The sequence below is a fragment of the Lissotriton helveticus genome, chromosome 8 (assembly GCF_964261635.1).
Source record: "Lissotriton helveticus chromosome 8, aLisHel1.1, whole genome shotgun sequence".
Classification (NCBI taxonomy): domain Eukaryota; kingdom Metazoa; phylum Chordata; class Amphibia; order Caudata; family Salamandridae; genus Lissotriton; species Lissotriton helveticus.
Window position 1 is genome coordinate 1,188,789,783 of NC_136069.1, and position 17,066 is coordinate 1,188,806,848.

Sequence of the window (17,066 nt, forward strand, 5' to 3'; positions counted from 1 at the left end):
CTGTTTGGCGGCCTCATGCAGCCCAAACAGCCAGTATGAACAACAGTGGGCAAGCCAATCCCCCCCTTCCCTCGAGCAGGACCGCCCACCCCCAACCAGGAACTTCTGCTTACTGGATGTGCGAGAAGGCAGAAACAAAGGGTAGTGATTATGGTAATAACTACCATTTGTTTCTGCCTTCTCCCACGGAGAGAAAGCATAGAGGTGCCGCCACTGCTGAAGGATGCGAGCAATGTAAGCTTCTATTTTCGGTGCTCCCATTTCTGAAAGTTTAACGTAACGTACAATTCAATTTAATTTGGCATCATGGGGGCTTGCAGTATCTGAAAATGGTTAATAAATTTAATGTTGTTCCGAAATGCGGAGGCTCCAAGGTAGGTCTTTTCCAGGGAACCAAATATTCTTAAGTTAGCATGTTCTGCTTTTTCAAGAACTAAAGGTGGCTTGAAAAAGTCAAGAAAACCATTCGAATTCACATCAAAATGATGCTTGTTGATTTGGGATTCTTTTCTGGAAAGTTTTAGATCAACATGAAGATGTAGGACAACAAACTTATGCAAAAACTGTTTATTTACACATTTATTACAATACACTCAACAATGTATGGTATCGCTGTATCAATACAACTAACCTCAATTTGAGTGACAATGATATAAAAATACTAAAATAGTTTAATAAAAAGATAAAAATACAGTAGCAAAATGAAACAAATGATTTCCATGGTAGTGTAAGTTTCTATTGGCTGGTAGTGAGACTGGTGGTCTTTGTGCAGCCCAAGTTGAAAAGTATGGAATTGAGGTTTATGATGAGAAACGCCTGGTCCTGGCTTGCTGTCCTCTGCATTTCTTGAAGCGTTAAGTGAATTGTGTGGACCTCAAACAACTTCTTATTGCTCCTGGAAAGGAACAAAGAACAAAAGTTGATGGATTCATAGGTTGAAAGAAATTGCTTTTCTATTCTCTAACTTTTTTACTCATGGGATCACTGATAACACTGCAAAAAAAAGCAATTAATCCAACAGACAACAGAAATAAAGACTGAGTGAGTGGTGATGGTATTTATAAGCACAGCAACATATGCTAGGCGGCTTCTTGGTGCTAGGACTGCAGAGTTGCAAGACAGTGGGGGTGTCTGACTGAACTGATATGATCTCAAAGCTTTACAAAACCATGATAACCTGTTGCTGGACGGTTAAAGGAAGCTTGTCCCACAGCTGGAGGGTAAGAACAGGGAAGCCTGATCACCGAAACAATAGCATCTTGAAAGTGGGAAGACAACAGAAAGAACAAACCAGAATGGCGGCTATGAGATGTAACATATTTGTGAACTTCCAACAGAACTCCTTGAGGCCTGCCCTATGGAAAGCTCAATCAGCCAGACACACAGCATTAACCTGAATGTTTTAGAGAACCGGGAGCCAATGAAGTGAGTGGCCAAACTAGCTATATTCAAAGCAAGTCTGACTGTCATTCATTTTCTGAAAAGGTTGTCACCTAAAGATGTGGCCTATTGTCAGAGTGGCTAGCCATACAAATTTGAGTTATTATCTCCCAAGGTTCAAGGAAACAAAAATATAAAAACAAACTCCCTTTATCTCTTTGGAACTCTGGTAACTCTTGCGCTACATGACAAGTAAGCTGGACATTTTATAGTTTGAGTGTACTCTCTTCAAATCCAGCACCCAACTTTCTAGTGTGCCTAAGGTCCTAACACTGCTTATTCTGGTGCTTGGGCACTGTAGAGTAGAAAATTAATCAGTCAGTCAGTCAAAAATAACTTTATTTGGTTTATCACAACCATAAAGCACACAGTACAATTTGTAACAGTCAGAATTTTAAATGTAACTTATTTTCAATAAAACTTTAAAATATTTACAGTTTCTATAACATTTCCAGACCTGTTCCAACCCCAAGCATCTGTTCTTTTTCCACTTTCGATAGGAGGTTGTCCACTAGTGTCATGAATTTTACCCCACGGCATATTAAAATGTTTTATGAGCCCCCCATCCAGCTTGTTACCGCCTGTCTGCAAGTGCGGATGTTTAAGTCATTTAAGGATGCTTTTAGCAACTTCCTTCTCTCAACTTTTACGGTCTCACAAACGCACATTAAGTGGCATATGGTTTCTGTATGACACCAACATAGACGGCATTTTTTCGCTTGCTGTTTGCCAGGTGGGGACCCAATCCTTAGAATTATAATCACCTAGTCTGTATGCCATGAAACTCCTTTTTAATGATAGACGAAAGTGGGCCGTTAAGTAGGGTTGCGGTTTTGGCTTTATATAGAAATGTATTACCACCAAGGCGTGCCGACGTTTGGTTAGTCTTTTTTTATCTTCCACGAAGAATAATTTCTTAGCCATGGTGTTACACACGCTGTTAAATGTTGTTCTTTCCAGGTTGCTGTTCCAGGCTTCCTCGATCTCCAATACCTCCAGGGCTGTACACAGATAATCACCCTAAGTATTTGTTTTTTTTTGGTCAAATTGCGTCTTTATTTCCATCCAACATAAGTTGTTCAACGATCCCGGTCCTGATGCTCTAAATTTCCAGCACAGTTTTGCAAACATTGCCTTTCTTTGATATTCTTGGTTCTGAAGACCGAATTCCAAGCGTATCTGTGCTGGAGATGATCCTTTAAAGAGGTTAAAAACTGCTTTATATACTTTCGTCTGCAGTTCAGTTAAAATAGTAATTTCTTGGCCATGGCATATTTTCAGGCCATAGGACAGATTTGGGAGCAATTGTGCTGCCATTATTTTCAAAAGGTGCCCATGGGAAGGACATTCCAGTTTCTTATAAAGCTGTTTGCAGGCGAAAGTTAATGATTGGGCTTTTGCTTTTATATCCCTTTTTTGATCCATAAAGGGCATATTTCTGCCCAATTTAATGCCCAGATATTTATATGAGCTAGTTTCCTCAATTTGTGTGTTCTTTGCATACCATTTATATTTTCCTGCCCCGTGGCCTGCTGATCTCACCACCTTGGTTTTCGTTTTATTTTATTTAGTTCCAGGCCTAAAAGATCGAAGTAGTCAGTCAGTTTGTTTATGACTCTTTGCAGCCCTATTGGTGTTTGGCTCACCACCACAATATGATCCGGATATGGCAAAAACTGGATTGGCTCGTTTGCCAGTTTCGGCGGATGTAAGGACGGAAACTATTTGGAGCAGATGGTCTAATGTACATTATTTTTCTCTTCTAGACTGCCTGCAAAAAAATAAAAAATAAAATCTTCTACAAACAAATTCTCACTTCTGAAGTTTGTTTTTGTAAAACAATATAGTTTTCTGAACAACTGTGAGAAACATGATGGCTGCTCAGGGAAACTTTGAATGCTTTCATAGGAGCCACAGTGGCAGAGTCTCCTCTGAAGGCACAGTGATCTATGCTGTGCAGACTTAGATATCTTTAAATACCATGAGCAGTAGTCCGCCTGGGCCACAGAGGTCATTACCTCCACTGCTGTGGCAGATGCTGGGCTGCCCTCCAAAGCCTAAATCAGCTTGTTTGATGTTAAGACTGAGAAATATAGGCATAAGCACAACACAAGGATCTCTATCTGAAGAGCTCAACCACTTGGACTATAACACCAATATCAGTTTTGAGTTTTGTGCAGGAACAAGGTGGACGTTGGGTGGTGCAGTTGAAAGACCTCTAGATTCAGTGGAGTACTTCGGGGAGTATCTGAGCAACAGCAGGATGATCCTGGTTTTCTCTTGTCGTAGCATCACAGTGTGCACGTACTGTTGCAGCTTGGACGCTGAGATTTTGAGGAGAGTAACTTGTCTAGCAACCACTTTATTTTTCTTCTTGAACCTATTTGGAGCACGTTCAGATGAAAAATAGATCATTCTTGTTATTCACTTCTTTCTTGTTCTGAACAAGAAATATGTGGAGATGTCACAGTTGTTCATATCCTGTCCTGGATCCAAAAAATAAAGACAATATACTATGCAACATTTCTATAAAATATTCTTTAGACCACATTTGGCAAAAGCCTTCAAAAGAAGCTTTTTTATTTTCATACCATGCTGAAAGAACAGTTGGAAATGTTTAGCCGGGTATGGTAGCACTCAGCACTTTCACCAACGAGCCATTGCTTGCAGCCAGGAAAGCACTTCAGTTTTAGTAGCGAGAAACAAGAGCATAGCCTTAGGAGGAACCCTATGCTCTAGCACGTGCTGTCAGAATCTTCTAGAGGAAGGTGTTACTGTGTGGCAGTGAGGTACTGGTGAAAGAGAGCTAAACTGACTTTAGAAAAGAGCCCCTTTCCAGGGTTTTCATTTAAAGACATAACATGGTACATGATAATTCTTCCTGGAGCATTTCCAGCTTAATCCGCCCGAATGTTTGAGTAACATTTGAATCTATACAAAATCCAATGGTGGAGAAGAAATGAGTGACTTACCTGTAACTCAAGTTCTGCAACACTGATATCTTTTATATATTCACATGTTTGAATCGTCCTTGGTCGTCAGGCTGGGAATCCCCGATACACTAACATAAAGGTATATAGTTATAGTGTAAAATATATAGCATACTACATACAGTTCAAAAAAGGTAATAGGCCTGAAACAGCAAAGAATCTTTAGTAGCACATCAACCTCATTAGAAAGAACCCAAACTTCAGGCAATGAGGTGGAAGCTAGAGGCCACCACAACTTAGATTTCAAAGCACAAGTGTGAAAATAAATATGATGAACTTCTGACCGAGGAGGAGGGAGGGTGGCATGTGAATATATTAAAGATACCAATGTTGGAGAACTGGAGTTGAAGGTAACTAATTTCTTCTCCAAAATTGAATCTTTTATATATTAACATGTTTGAATCATAATAGCAAGCAGTGCATCTTATAGAATACAACAAAGTTGGAAGCAGGCTCACTTTTACTGAAACCGTTTTTTCAGGATTTCCTGTCCCACTGCTGCGTCAGCTTCTGCATCCACGTCTAGGCAGTAGTGCTACGTGAATGTATGCTTGCTCCTCCAGGTGGCTGCATGGCAGATGTCCTTCAAAGGCACCCCAGCATACAGTGCTGTGGTGGAAGCCATGCCCCTGGTGGAATGTGCCCTCAGTCTTCCCTGGAAAGGATGCTCGGTGCTGGCAAGACAGAAAGCAATACCGGCTCAGAGCCAACAAACTATCTCCTGTTTGGACAAGGCTTGACCGTGTTGTTATTTATAGAATAGATGGTCTGATGTGCGTATGCCTTTTGTCTTGTCTATATAGAACTTGAGATATCAACGCAAGTCTAGATAATGTAATGATCTTTCTGCTGTTGACGATGGATTTGGAGCGAAGGATATAAGAATGACAGGTTTATTTAGATGAAAGCCAGTAGGAAACTTTGGAATGAATTTAGGATTAGTTCCAAGTATTACCATGTCCTTCTTGAACTGGTCTAAAGGATCTCTAATAGGAATGCTTGAATTTTTCCACTCTCCTATCGGATTTCAGAGCCAGAAGTAGGGCTGTTTTTTATAAGACAAATTTTAAGTCTGCTCTATGTATAGGCTCAAAAGGAGGTAACATCCGCTGGCTGGGAACTATATCAAGTTTCCATTTAACCAGATGATGCCGACAATGTGCAAATGCCCTGAAAAACCCTTTCATAAACTGTTTAATGATCCTCTGAGAAAAAAGAATAGACGTCGATGCATCAGTTCTTCTAAATCTCGAGACTGCATCAAGATGGACCCAGACTGAAGAATATTTGAGACCACTCTTGGTCAAACTTTACAAATATGGCAGGGCGTGAGTAGGATTTATTTGAAGTGGATGATGACCATTATTCCTGCACCAGACACAGAAACATTTCCATTTGGTGTTGTAAGTCTAATTGGTCACTGGGGCGTGAGCCTGCGCTAGAATCTGTTTACATTCCTGAGATAAATACAAATGGCCAAATTCTAGGTGGTCAGGCACTGTGTTTTCAAGTTCAGTTACTTGGGATCGTGGTGGTAAATTTCTCCATGATGTTGGTAAAGCATCTTGGGATGCACCTTCAAAGAATGGCTGGACATGCTGACAGGTGCAGTAGCTCGCTGTAGAAAGACTGGAGTGGCCAACTTGGAGCAATGAGGATTAGAGCATAACGGTCTATTTTAGCTTTTTTCAACAACCTGGGACTCGGGAGAAAAGGCGTAAGCAAACATCTTGGACATCTGATCAAAAGAGCTTTGTCCATCGTCTCAGGATTCCAGAACCTGCTTGTGAAGCACAGGCATTTGTTGTTGTTCGGAGTGGCAAACAAATCGATTGTGGGTTGACCCCACTAATTGAAAATGTAATCCACCTGTTTCTGTTTTAGTTCCTACATGTGGCAATCTGACATTTGCCGGCTGAGTGCATCCGCCTGATCATTCTGGCAGCCGGGCAGATATTCCACAGCAATGTTCATCCTTATGAGAAAAGGTCCAGTTCCACAGCAGTTGAGTTTCTTCTGAAAACATCTTGGACCGTGGTCCTCCTACGTGACTATGTTAAACATGGATGTTGTGTTGTCTGTTCTGACTAGTTGGCCAGCCAATCTGGGGAGGAACGCTTGGAAGCCTAGTTGCATGGCGCGAAGTTCCAACACATTAATGTTGAGCCTCTTCTCTGCATCTGATCAGAGGCCTGTGGTTGAAAGTTCTTGCAGGTGGGCTCCTCATCTGTCCATGGATGCATCCATGGTGAGTATTAACCTTTCTGTTACTGGTAGAGAAGAAAGACCTTCATTTAGGTTTGCTGGAGTCCTCTACCACAATAAAGTTTGCTTCAAGAACCTTGTGACACAGACCATATCTTCCCATGAATCTTCTATCTGTTTCCATTGCAAATCCAGTTCTTTCTGAACAGGCCCCATACGGAGCCCGCAAAACAGAATGAGGCCTATACATGATGCCTGACAGGGACTTGTATTACCTCACTGTAATTGATTGTTTTCCAGCAATAGTATTTGCCATTATCTGCAACGTTCTCACCCTTTCGGCAGATGGAAAAGCTTTTCCCACCTGAGTGTCGAGTATCACTCCCAGAAATTAGATCTTTGTCTGGGGTTCCAACAATTAATTCTGCCTGTTCAAAGTGAGACCTAATCTCCAGAAGAGATTGATGCAAGCATTTGCAAAGCTTTTGTTCTTTTCCTTGATGGCGTTTTGACTAACCAATCGTCCAGGTATGGGAACACCTAGTGACCTTCTTGCCTGAGAAAAGCGGCAAGTGGAGCATGACATTTGGTGAATTTGCAGCGCTGATTTGAGTTCATAAGGGAGTGCCTTAAACTGGTAGTGCTGACCAGCTACAGTGAAACAAATGTACTTTTTGTGTTTTCAATAAATGTGTATATGGAAGTATACATCTCAAAGTTCCAGGGCGGTCTGAAAATCCCCTACCTGCATCATCAGGAGGACTTCTTGCAAAGAAATTATCCAAAATGACTTTCTTTAGAAACTTGTTCAGCTTTCTCAGTTCCAGTATTGGTCTTCTTTTTATTCAGAAGAACCTGGAATAAAAACCTTGGCTCCTTTGTGATTTGGGAACAACTTTTATGGCTCGTTTGAAGAGAAGCATGAGAATTTCCATTTGCAGCTCCTTCCAAAGATGATGATATTCCTTTCTTGGATAGACAAACTGGGGGGGTCTCTGGATGCATTTCAACGTATGGCCTGACTAGACAATTTCTCTCACCAATTTGTCTGAGCAAAAAGAGAAATTGCCCCCCCCCCCCTCCAAACTTCTGAGGACCAGACAGAAAAGGGGCGAGGAGCTGGGAGCCAAGCATTTTTCTAATTGTCATTGTTTCATACTTGTGAAAAACTGGTCTTCCTTCCTAAAGACCTCCCATTAGACTGTATTTGCTTCCGATTGAAGGAGTATCCTTGATAGTATCCAAACTGTGTTTGAGGATAATATGGACGTCCCTGATCTCAATACTAACTGAATCCTGCCCTGAAATTTTGCGATCCTCGTAAGTCACGAAATGTAGACGCCCAAATCAGCAATACTGCAACAGTTCTAATAACTTATTGAAAGAATCTATTATCTGTTGCAATGTTGATAAAAAGGACATTGCCACTTGGGCCACATCTGGTTCTCTACAGGTGGTTTCTGCCTAATATCAAATTAAGTACTCTCAGACTTGTACTCCTGTTGGTAAACATTAGTTGCAGGACTCCTCGCCATCCATGCTTCCTCTCATCAGTGAGGTATAACCACTATTCTCTTCTTTTTGATCTGACTGCAATATTTGAACGGGTGGTAAATCAGTCACAGTTAATGGTGAAAAAAACGATTCCTCCCATGTTTTTCATTGACTGTGTGGTTCTTAACGGTGCTGCCGACAGCTTCTTTGTTGTCGACAGAATGCTCGACATCAGCGCTGTCTTCGTCGTTAATGGAATGCTCGTCACCAATGGTATCTTCGTCGTAAGTGACGGAGGTGGAGTCATCGACGGTCTGGTCGTCAATGAGATTTCCCTTGAAAATTAGCCCTTTCAAAACCTCTTCTTTACAACAGGTGAATTTCTGCTCAGGAAACTGTACAAGTCTCCTTGTGTGTGCTGCCTTCATAAAAATGCTTGGAGGGCCAGTTCTCATGGAATATTCCCCTAAAGGAGGCATCTCTTTTAGAAGGAGAAAAATTCTCTTTATTCATAAGAATTAATGCCAACCTCCTTAATCTCTCCTTAAGCGTTTTAGCTGAGAAAGACTTACAAATCTTGCTTTCTGCTGATATATTTAGGATAAAGGCAATAAATACAATAAGAGTGTGGGTCATCAGTGTAAATGTTCTTGTTGCCACAAGATGAACCAGGTTAAAAACAGATGTCTTCTCTTTGTCAGCCATGATGCAGTTGATTGCCTGGCCAAATGATCTCCCTGACCCAGAAACTGTTAACAATCTTCGCTAAAAACAACTCACAGAACAGTAGTGTTGTGGATAGGGCTGGTTCAAATCCAGGGCAGACAAAAATAGAAACAATTTAAGGCTCACTGAAAGGTTAGAGCACAACTCTGACAGAGGACTCCCTTACACACGAAGTGCAGTAGAAATCTGAGCTATGGTGGCCCCTAAGGCGAGTAGGAGAACTTAAGCTACCACCTAATCGGCTGATATTTGGGTTCTTTCTAATGAGGTGGATGTACTACTAAAGATTCTTTGGTGTTTCAGGCCTATGGCCTTTTTTTAGCTGAAAATAGTTGGCTTTATATTTTATACTATATACTGCTATGCTAGTGTACCTGGGATTCCCAACCTGATGACGGGGAATGATTCAAGCATGTGAATATAAAAAAGATCCAATGTTGGAGAATACTTTGTATTTATGAGCCAATTCACAGGGTGGTCTGAGGTGGTATGGAACAAAATAGAGTTCTTGATTACTCAAACAAGAAATGCTTAAGTAATTCATAAGAGCAAGATCGTTTCTTTCACAAGCAACTTCGTGGTAACTGGATTACATAGAATTGTTGCCTGCATCATAAACCTTCTCCTTAGGTGGGTCTTTAGCCTAACTGTATAGCCTACTAGCTGTTTAAGGGCCTGTTTAGGGTGTAGATTCTCTGATAGATATAAAGGGTAGGTTTCATACAAGACAATATGGGGTAGGTACCCAATTCTAAAGGCTGTTCTTTTGAGACTGTGGATGGTGTTGAGGAAGAGTCCTTATAGGGCCTCATTTAAAGTTTAACCCTAAAATGCATGTAACATTGGACTCACCATGATTTTTAACACCCAGTTCCACACTTTGCACAAAAACGAAGGCAAGGGTTGCAAACAAATTTTGCGCACCTTCTTTTTATGCATTTGGTTTTACCAAGAGGTTAACGTGGTGGTGGAAAAACAGAGAACTGAATCTGAGCAAGTGAGCACAATCATTAGAGTAAAATAAGATTAACAATAAATTGTGACCACTTTTTGGTCTGGCTTGACAGCACAGCTACCTGCTAGATATTACTGTTACCACTTCTTTAAAGTATACATTCAGAGCACATTTAAAACGTCTGGGACGAACGGTGTGCAGGCAAAATTTAGACCATAACTGTTATTCTGTTGTGATTTTGTTTATACATTCAGAGGGATTTGGCTCCACACCCCACAGCATTAGCCTCTCATCACATATGATTGGCTATTTGGTGTATCACTGCGCGCTCCAAGAAGTGCTTCCATTCAAATGTATGAGGGCCTATTTTACACATGGAAAGCACACTAGGTCATCACAGTTTGTCACATTAACTATCTCCTATATGCATTCTACATGGAAAGCTATTGTTTGCTGCCATTTCACAGCATTTGCAAAACCAATAAGGCATGCTGTAAATGGAAAACAGCATTTGTGCATTCAACAAATATGAACTGCATTTGTGAATGCTGAGTTTACATGTGTTGGCATATTAAAGGCAGATGTACTGACATTGGCAATGCTTGTTACCACTATCAGCCCAGTCTAAATGAGGACTTGGCTTCTCATCCTTTGCACTGCTGTAAAAAGACTACTGCAGTAGTGCAGTTTTGAGCTATTTCCAAATCTTTCAACAATGTAACAATTTTTCAGGAGTTACCAAGGTCAACAGCTTTGGCAACATTCTACTACAATGTTGCTTATCACAGAAAGACAGCTGTCCATCCAGAAAAACGCATTTCCTGCATTTTTAAAATAGGATGTGTAGTCAAAATATAATCTTTCTGAGAATTTAAAATCTTTTTAGCTATCCCAATAATTTTTTTATGAACTAAGGACTTGCCTTGTAAGGTTAATATGATGGTTCATATCACCCTGTCTGAGTTATGACACCCTGACAAACTCTTACTCTCTCTCAAATTGGAGTTGGAGTGATTGGTTAACAATTATTCTGCTGGGCTTTAGATGAACGATGCAAAGTATTATTATAAGTGTTGTGGTTTCACCAAAATCTAAGCAAATGACTATGGCTCCTTACATCGACTTGGAGTTCATGCAATGGGTACAGCCACAGATAGCAAATAGGCTGAAGGCTTCCTACCTATTTGCCAGAAAGGAGTATTAGACATACATTGAGAATTACTTTTTTCCCAAGAAACAAATACAATATTGTTCAAGGTGTTTTAAGGCCTACGGTTGAAAAGATATTTTGGTAAATTTCCCACTAAGGCCAAGGTTATTCAGAGGGTAGGAGCTCTGCACCTACATCACTCTAATATAATAGAATTAGAAATAGCATTAGGAAACTTTGGTCTAAATTTGCATACAGCACCACACTACAAGGCATCTTAGATTGCCATTCTAATACACAGGCTGATGATTTATCTGGAGTTGTGACTTCAATACACTCTACATACAGTCCATGGGAAAAAACAAATTCACAATTATCAGGCAGTGGTCAATGGACCTTGGTGAGGACACGTGATTTGAGGTCTGATTTAACAATGTGGGTTTTAATAGGAAGATATGCCACAGTTCTAGGCTAAACATCATGCACTTTACATATACAATACACTAGCTGGACTGTACAAAAACATGCAAAGAACTCAGAGAACTGCTGAAGCTGAGGCTATGTTCTGGCTATTTTCACAAAGCAGGGGACCCGAATGATTTCCTACAAGGTGGCACAGATGCTACGTTATTGGGACATGCCAGTTTCCTCACATTGGATACCTTAATTACTCAAAAGATGTTAACTGTTTTGGAGGACAGAGTTCTATGTCTTCCTGAATTGATGATGATATATAATTTGTTACCACGAAGATTTTTTTGACTGGCGATTCTGATCAAGTGATGCGTGGCCACATTTTAACCTTCATAAATATGCAAATGAGGTGAGGCCCTTTTCTCATCTTTTGAACATGTTACAAATGATCAGTTTCTATCTATGGCAATGCACTGATATACCCAACTACACCATCTCTTTTTGACTTGTGTATACTTTATATTATCTTTATGTTAGCTATACTCTGCTGAAGTTCTCATCGCAACATGAAGAGAATCGTACTTGTTAAAATCACAAAGACTTAAAGAAACTGCCAAATGGACAGGGAAAATGGAGAACATACCAAAATACAAGTATCTGACTCCTCCCCTCTGGACCATCCCCTTATTTTCAGTGAACTTGAATCCTCAGTACTGTGAGTCTGTTGCTGATTATATGTTCCAGGTCCCAATATGCTTTCCTCAAAGCACATATACTGACAGAGGTATTTCCCCTGATGCATTGAGTGTTATGTTGCAATGTGATTGCGTGTATGCTATTAGGTCTCGCCTGAGATAGCGCAACCGATATCGCTTGCAATGCATATCGCTTGCACGGCATATCGCTTGCAAGGCATTTTGTTAAGTAAAAAGAGATGTGGAGCCCGCCCATTGCTCACCATTCATTGGCTTCATTTTCACTCTTATTTGCTGGCTCCTCATTGGTCAGTGCAAGTCATTTTCAGTTACTCTTCGTTTGTTTCTCCCGTCCATGGAGCAGGGACCAAGTACTGACTTATTTTCTTGTGATTAGTGTCCTTCCGCTGTTTGAGCTCGAATGTAGGTACTTTCTTTTCGTCTTTCCCCACTGCTTGCCTGCCATTGCTTGCTCTTTTGTAGTTGCTTCCCTCTTCCCTCCCACGTTGTTTCTTGCCTGTTGTTTTTACTTGCCCATTCCGTCACCTCATCCCTATATTGTTGCTTGCCCATTGTTGCTAACACCATTCCTGTTCCTTCCCCATTCTCCCCTCTCACTGTTGCTGCTTGCCTCGTGACACCCACCACCACCACCCCTTCCTAGGTGTTGATGCTTCCTCTGTCCCACCCGCATCACATCTGCCACAAACAGCTATTGACAAAGCCCAATAGCTCTTGCATACGCAAGAATTATTGGCTTCGCCAATGCTTGTTTTTAAAGAAAATGAGTCCGCTTCAACAGGGTAAAAAACCAACACATTTATATGTGCTACAGTAGAACGCTGCTCAAAAAATAAAAATAAAAACACTGACAAAGACAATAAATCTTGCATAGGCATAACCTATTGGCTTTGCCAATGCTTGTTTTTAAAGTAAAAAACTGGGCTTCAACAGGCAACAAAACCAACACATTTAGATTCGGAGGGGCACGGGAAGTATATGTAAACGGAAAAAAAATCATATCAACAACTACAACAATTCACTGAAGTATTGTAAAATCGTGAAAAAGATAGCTAGTAAGAGGATAAAAACCGTAAGAATGTCATTGTCAAAAAACAACCACATTTTTATAGAAATGCTGCACCTAAGCTGTGACTTCACCTTATCTAACGACGCATGAAGATGATTAATTGGACTGAAAGAAAAATAGTTGGAAAGAAGAGGTGAAATAAGGAGCAAATGCTACAGGAATTGTTTAGGCCTTTAAAAAGAAAGAAGTCACGTTGGGTATTTACTTGATTCTGGAGAGTTTCTGAAGTAGAATGCTGAGTTTTTCCAATATGTGGCCATCAAGTTTAGGGTGTCGGAGTAACAGAGCGCAGGTACGAAAAAAAGATTCATTGCTGCAGGCTTCCAGGAAAGGCTTCAGATACCCTGTAGGATAAAAAAAAGTATCAAATGAACTCTTTTCTAATTGAACCAATCGTTTTACAATATGCACCTTGAAAAATACTTTACCAACAGTCATCATCACAACGCGAGAACTTGACCACTTCATGTTAAAGTACTTATGTCAAAGAAAACTATCACTCTGAACCATGCGAATAAAGAACTCCTATAGTTTACATTAACCTGGAAATGCGCGCCACATATAAAAAAGCGAAAAAGAGAATATTATCAAACACAAAAGTAGAATGGATGTATACTGGCAAAATCAAATATACCTTCTTTTTGAGCAGCACAATAGGCCCCTGCTTTAAATTTTATTTGAATGCTGAAAACTCGATTAAAGTTCAATACTAGTACAGGCCCTGCTGCTATCAAGATTTCATGCTCTAATCTGCAGCCTCAGACTCCCCATCAAGATATGTAATTTAATGCAGGCAAGGGAGGGAGACAGGCAATAAACAGTACCTTCACTCATGGAAAAGTTCAGTTAACAAAACCATTTCTTTATAAGGTACTGGTCACGTGATAGAGCTCATTGTAATCCATCTTGGTATCGTCACAGAAGTGAAACTTACAGTCACTTCGAACTGCCATAGTGGCCACCAGAACATGCCATCTTCCAACATTCTGTTCACCTCACACACACACACACACACATGCACCCGCCACCCCCGCCTTTTATGAAGAGACGCTAACTCCAACAAGAAATAGAAACAAGCATTTGTAATGCAACTGGTCTCACATTTACGAGAGTTTGAGCTATTATTAGCATTGTAAATGGCAATGTCTTTTATTAATGGGATCTTTTTAAAACAGATAAATGAAAGGCATTGTCATTACAATGCCAATAGCTTAAACTCTCGCAAATGCGAGAGTTATTCTGTTGCAAATGCACTCAACGCCCGTGCTATATAATTTTTTTTAAAGCGTTAGGAGAGAGCGGGTCCTGCGGCAACAGCAGCCAGGACAAAGCTTACTAAATAACAACATACGTAACCCGGGGTGTCGCCAGGGAGGTTACAAAATGAGACAAGGTGGTACTAAGGAGGGACTACTAAGCCTATTGACCAATGAACAGCCACAGATTACAGCGTACAATGACACAAGCCAATTAAAAATATGGGCGGAAATTGGGCGGAGCTACAACTCCCTATCAGAATGCAGCAGGCCTCGCAGAGCAGCGCATGCGCTGCATAGGCTGGACCTAAAAAAGGAGCACGTAACTGTACCATATTTACTATGACCGAGTACAAATCAACAATTCTGCAGTTACTCCTTTGTAGCTTTAACACTTTTAAAACATTATACATATTCATTATAACACTCATATCTTGCAAGGTAAAATATATACAGCCAATTAACATTCCAAACAACACCGACCAGGCATGAAATGCAGCGTACTGAATATGAACAGCAGGATAAAACATATTGGAAACCAAAGACAAACAAACATAATGCACACAACATGTTCTCGCAGAAGAAACACAAGGCACAACTAGCATTTATCACTTAAGGAAACGGACAAGTTATACATTGACCTACTATTGCGACATAATATAAGAACAATGTCTGTATCATACACCACTCAAACCATTTCAAAAACCCTAAGAGATGCAAACTATCCATAAAGTACATGACATAAATACAACACCTGTCATTCAAGCTGTACAACCCCACCAACAAACAGGTCCTAAATGTCCTAACACCAAAATGCGCAAGAACACCCACAGCACAGCACAATATTCTTAGATAAAATATTTTGCAAACTCATACGCAAAGAAGTCACACACAGAGGAGGCACAACCCCCCACCTCTCACAACCATACAGTGCCACATTCCAACATGAAATCACATTCATTTGTAGGAATACAGAACCACAGGAGAATCCGACCAGTAATCTAATGATGGTATGCAAGAGGGACCGTACTCACAGAAATCAGTCTAGCCACAAGAACAAGAATACATTGAAACTAGTCACACTGCAATGAAACAAATGAAACAGCCATGTCTACTCATCCTAGTGCGACAGTACAACCATGCCCATTCACAGTGGTGCAATATATTCACCATCAATATGCACATTCTTGATGCAAGCAAAGGAAAGTATTCCTTCTTTTGTCCTTTGAAAATGAGGCCAGACTTGGTTCAAGTGTAGTACAAACAAAAATATCCAATGTATAAAGTCGCTGTACATACTAAATGTTCGCGAAAGCTGCATACCCATGGGATACCCAATAGAACTGCCATTGTGCACTTAAAATGGAAGCTGCAAAAGAATCTCAGGCAACCCTTGTTCGTTAAGCCTCCTCACTAAATGTGTCACTTATTCATTCTTTAACAAACATTAAGCCCAACATTGGAAAGCAATGAATCGGGCAAGGGAAAAGGTGAGGCTCTCTCACCTTGCAACTGTACAGGAAAGTCGTTTTATGTTCTTTTTCATTCGAAGATATGCCCCTCTAGGCACACACGTTGGTCACCTGAAACTCCGCTGTCAGCTCAACCCCCTAAGCCGCGCTCTACCCAGCAGCCCCTGGTGTGCAGCCAGAGGTCCCCCAACTTGCCTCACACTCTGAGGTGGAATCCTGCATTGGAATATCTTCTTACTTCCATGACTCCTGCTGTTCATCTCTTCCTCTGGTGCCACCTCCTGGGCAATGATAAGCCTCATGGCTGATCCCATTCGCCAAATCACCACTTTATAATGGGCAGTTGCGAACATGCAGATACATATCAGCATTACTCTAGTGGATGACATGTTTCCTGCTCCTCCTTTTGACTCCATCAGCGGCAATTGCCATCTTTCCACTATGCTTTGTACCTAAGTCAGCAGCGGCAAGCCTAACACAGCTCTACCTCATGGGACCACTGGGATCGAGGGAGATGGCACACGCTGCTCGTGATCGAAAACTGATGGGTTGTGGACAATGAATATATACGTCTTTGATGACCCCGTGATCATGATGCACAGAAGGATTTGACTGTTATCCTTCACAGTAAGCCCTGAAGAAGTCCTACGGACGAAACGCGTTGGCTACGTTTCTCTTTTTACTGGAAGATTGTCAATAAAAGCAAGAAAAGAACTTTAAGTCCTACTGAAGTATTTTTTGGACTACTGTATTTAATGTTATTGTGAAAGGCACACTGTGTGGGGTGCTGAACCATTGTGTTGTTTTGAATTATGTTGGGAGTCTAGGGGTATATGACTTCAGGTTAATAGCACCCACAATAAATCTACTGGACCACAATATATTGGATAAAGTGCAGATCTTTTGGCCCGATACCCCTGCTCTAGTGTTTTGCAATGCACTGGATGCAGACATCCTCATGCAGCTCTATCTTCTGAGTCCCTCAGAGGCTGACTACATCTTCCTTCAGCAATTAGGATCGCTGCTTAAGCCACCTTGCAGGTGGCATCTTTCATCAGCACTGCCTCATATACAGGGCCGGAATAGCCATAGCGGGCTCCGGGCATTTCCCCGGTGGGCTGGAGGGGTGGGAGCCGGTTTTGTGACCGTGGGGGGTGCTTTTGTTAAAGCGAGACAGTT

At 41.0% G+C, this 17,066-nt stretch overlaps 1 protein-coding gene across 1 annotated transcript in view; it reads right to left on the bottom strand.

The window, feature by feature from the left end:
* Window positions 1-552: 552 nt before the first annotated feature.
* The window catches only part of CCDC138 (coiled-coil domain containing 138), a 251,953-nt gene continuing 235,439 nt past the window's right edge, over window positions 553-17,066 (bottom strand). The window contains exons 14-15 of the mRNA XM_078658125.1: window positions 13,365-13,503; window positions 553-895 (exon numbers count right to left, since the gene is read on the bottom strand). Coding sequence (XP_078514251.1) covers window positions 736-895; window positions 13,365-13,503 — 299 coding nt within the window. The 3' untranslated portion in view covers window positions 553-735. The remainder of the gene's footprint in view (window positions 896-13,364; window positions 13,504-17,066) is intronic.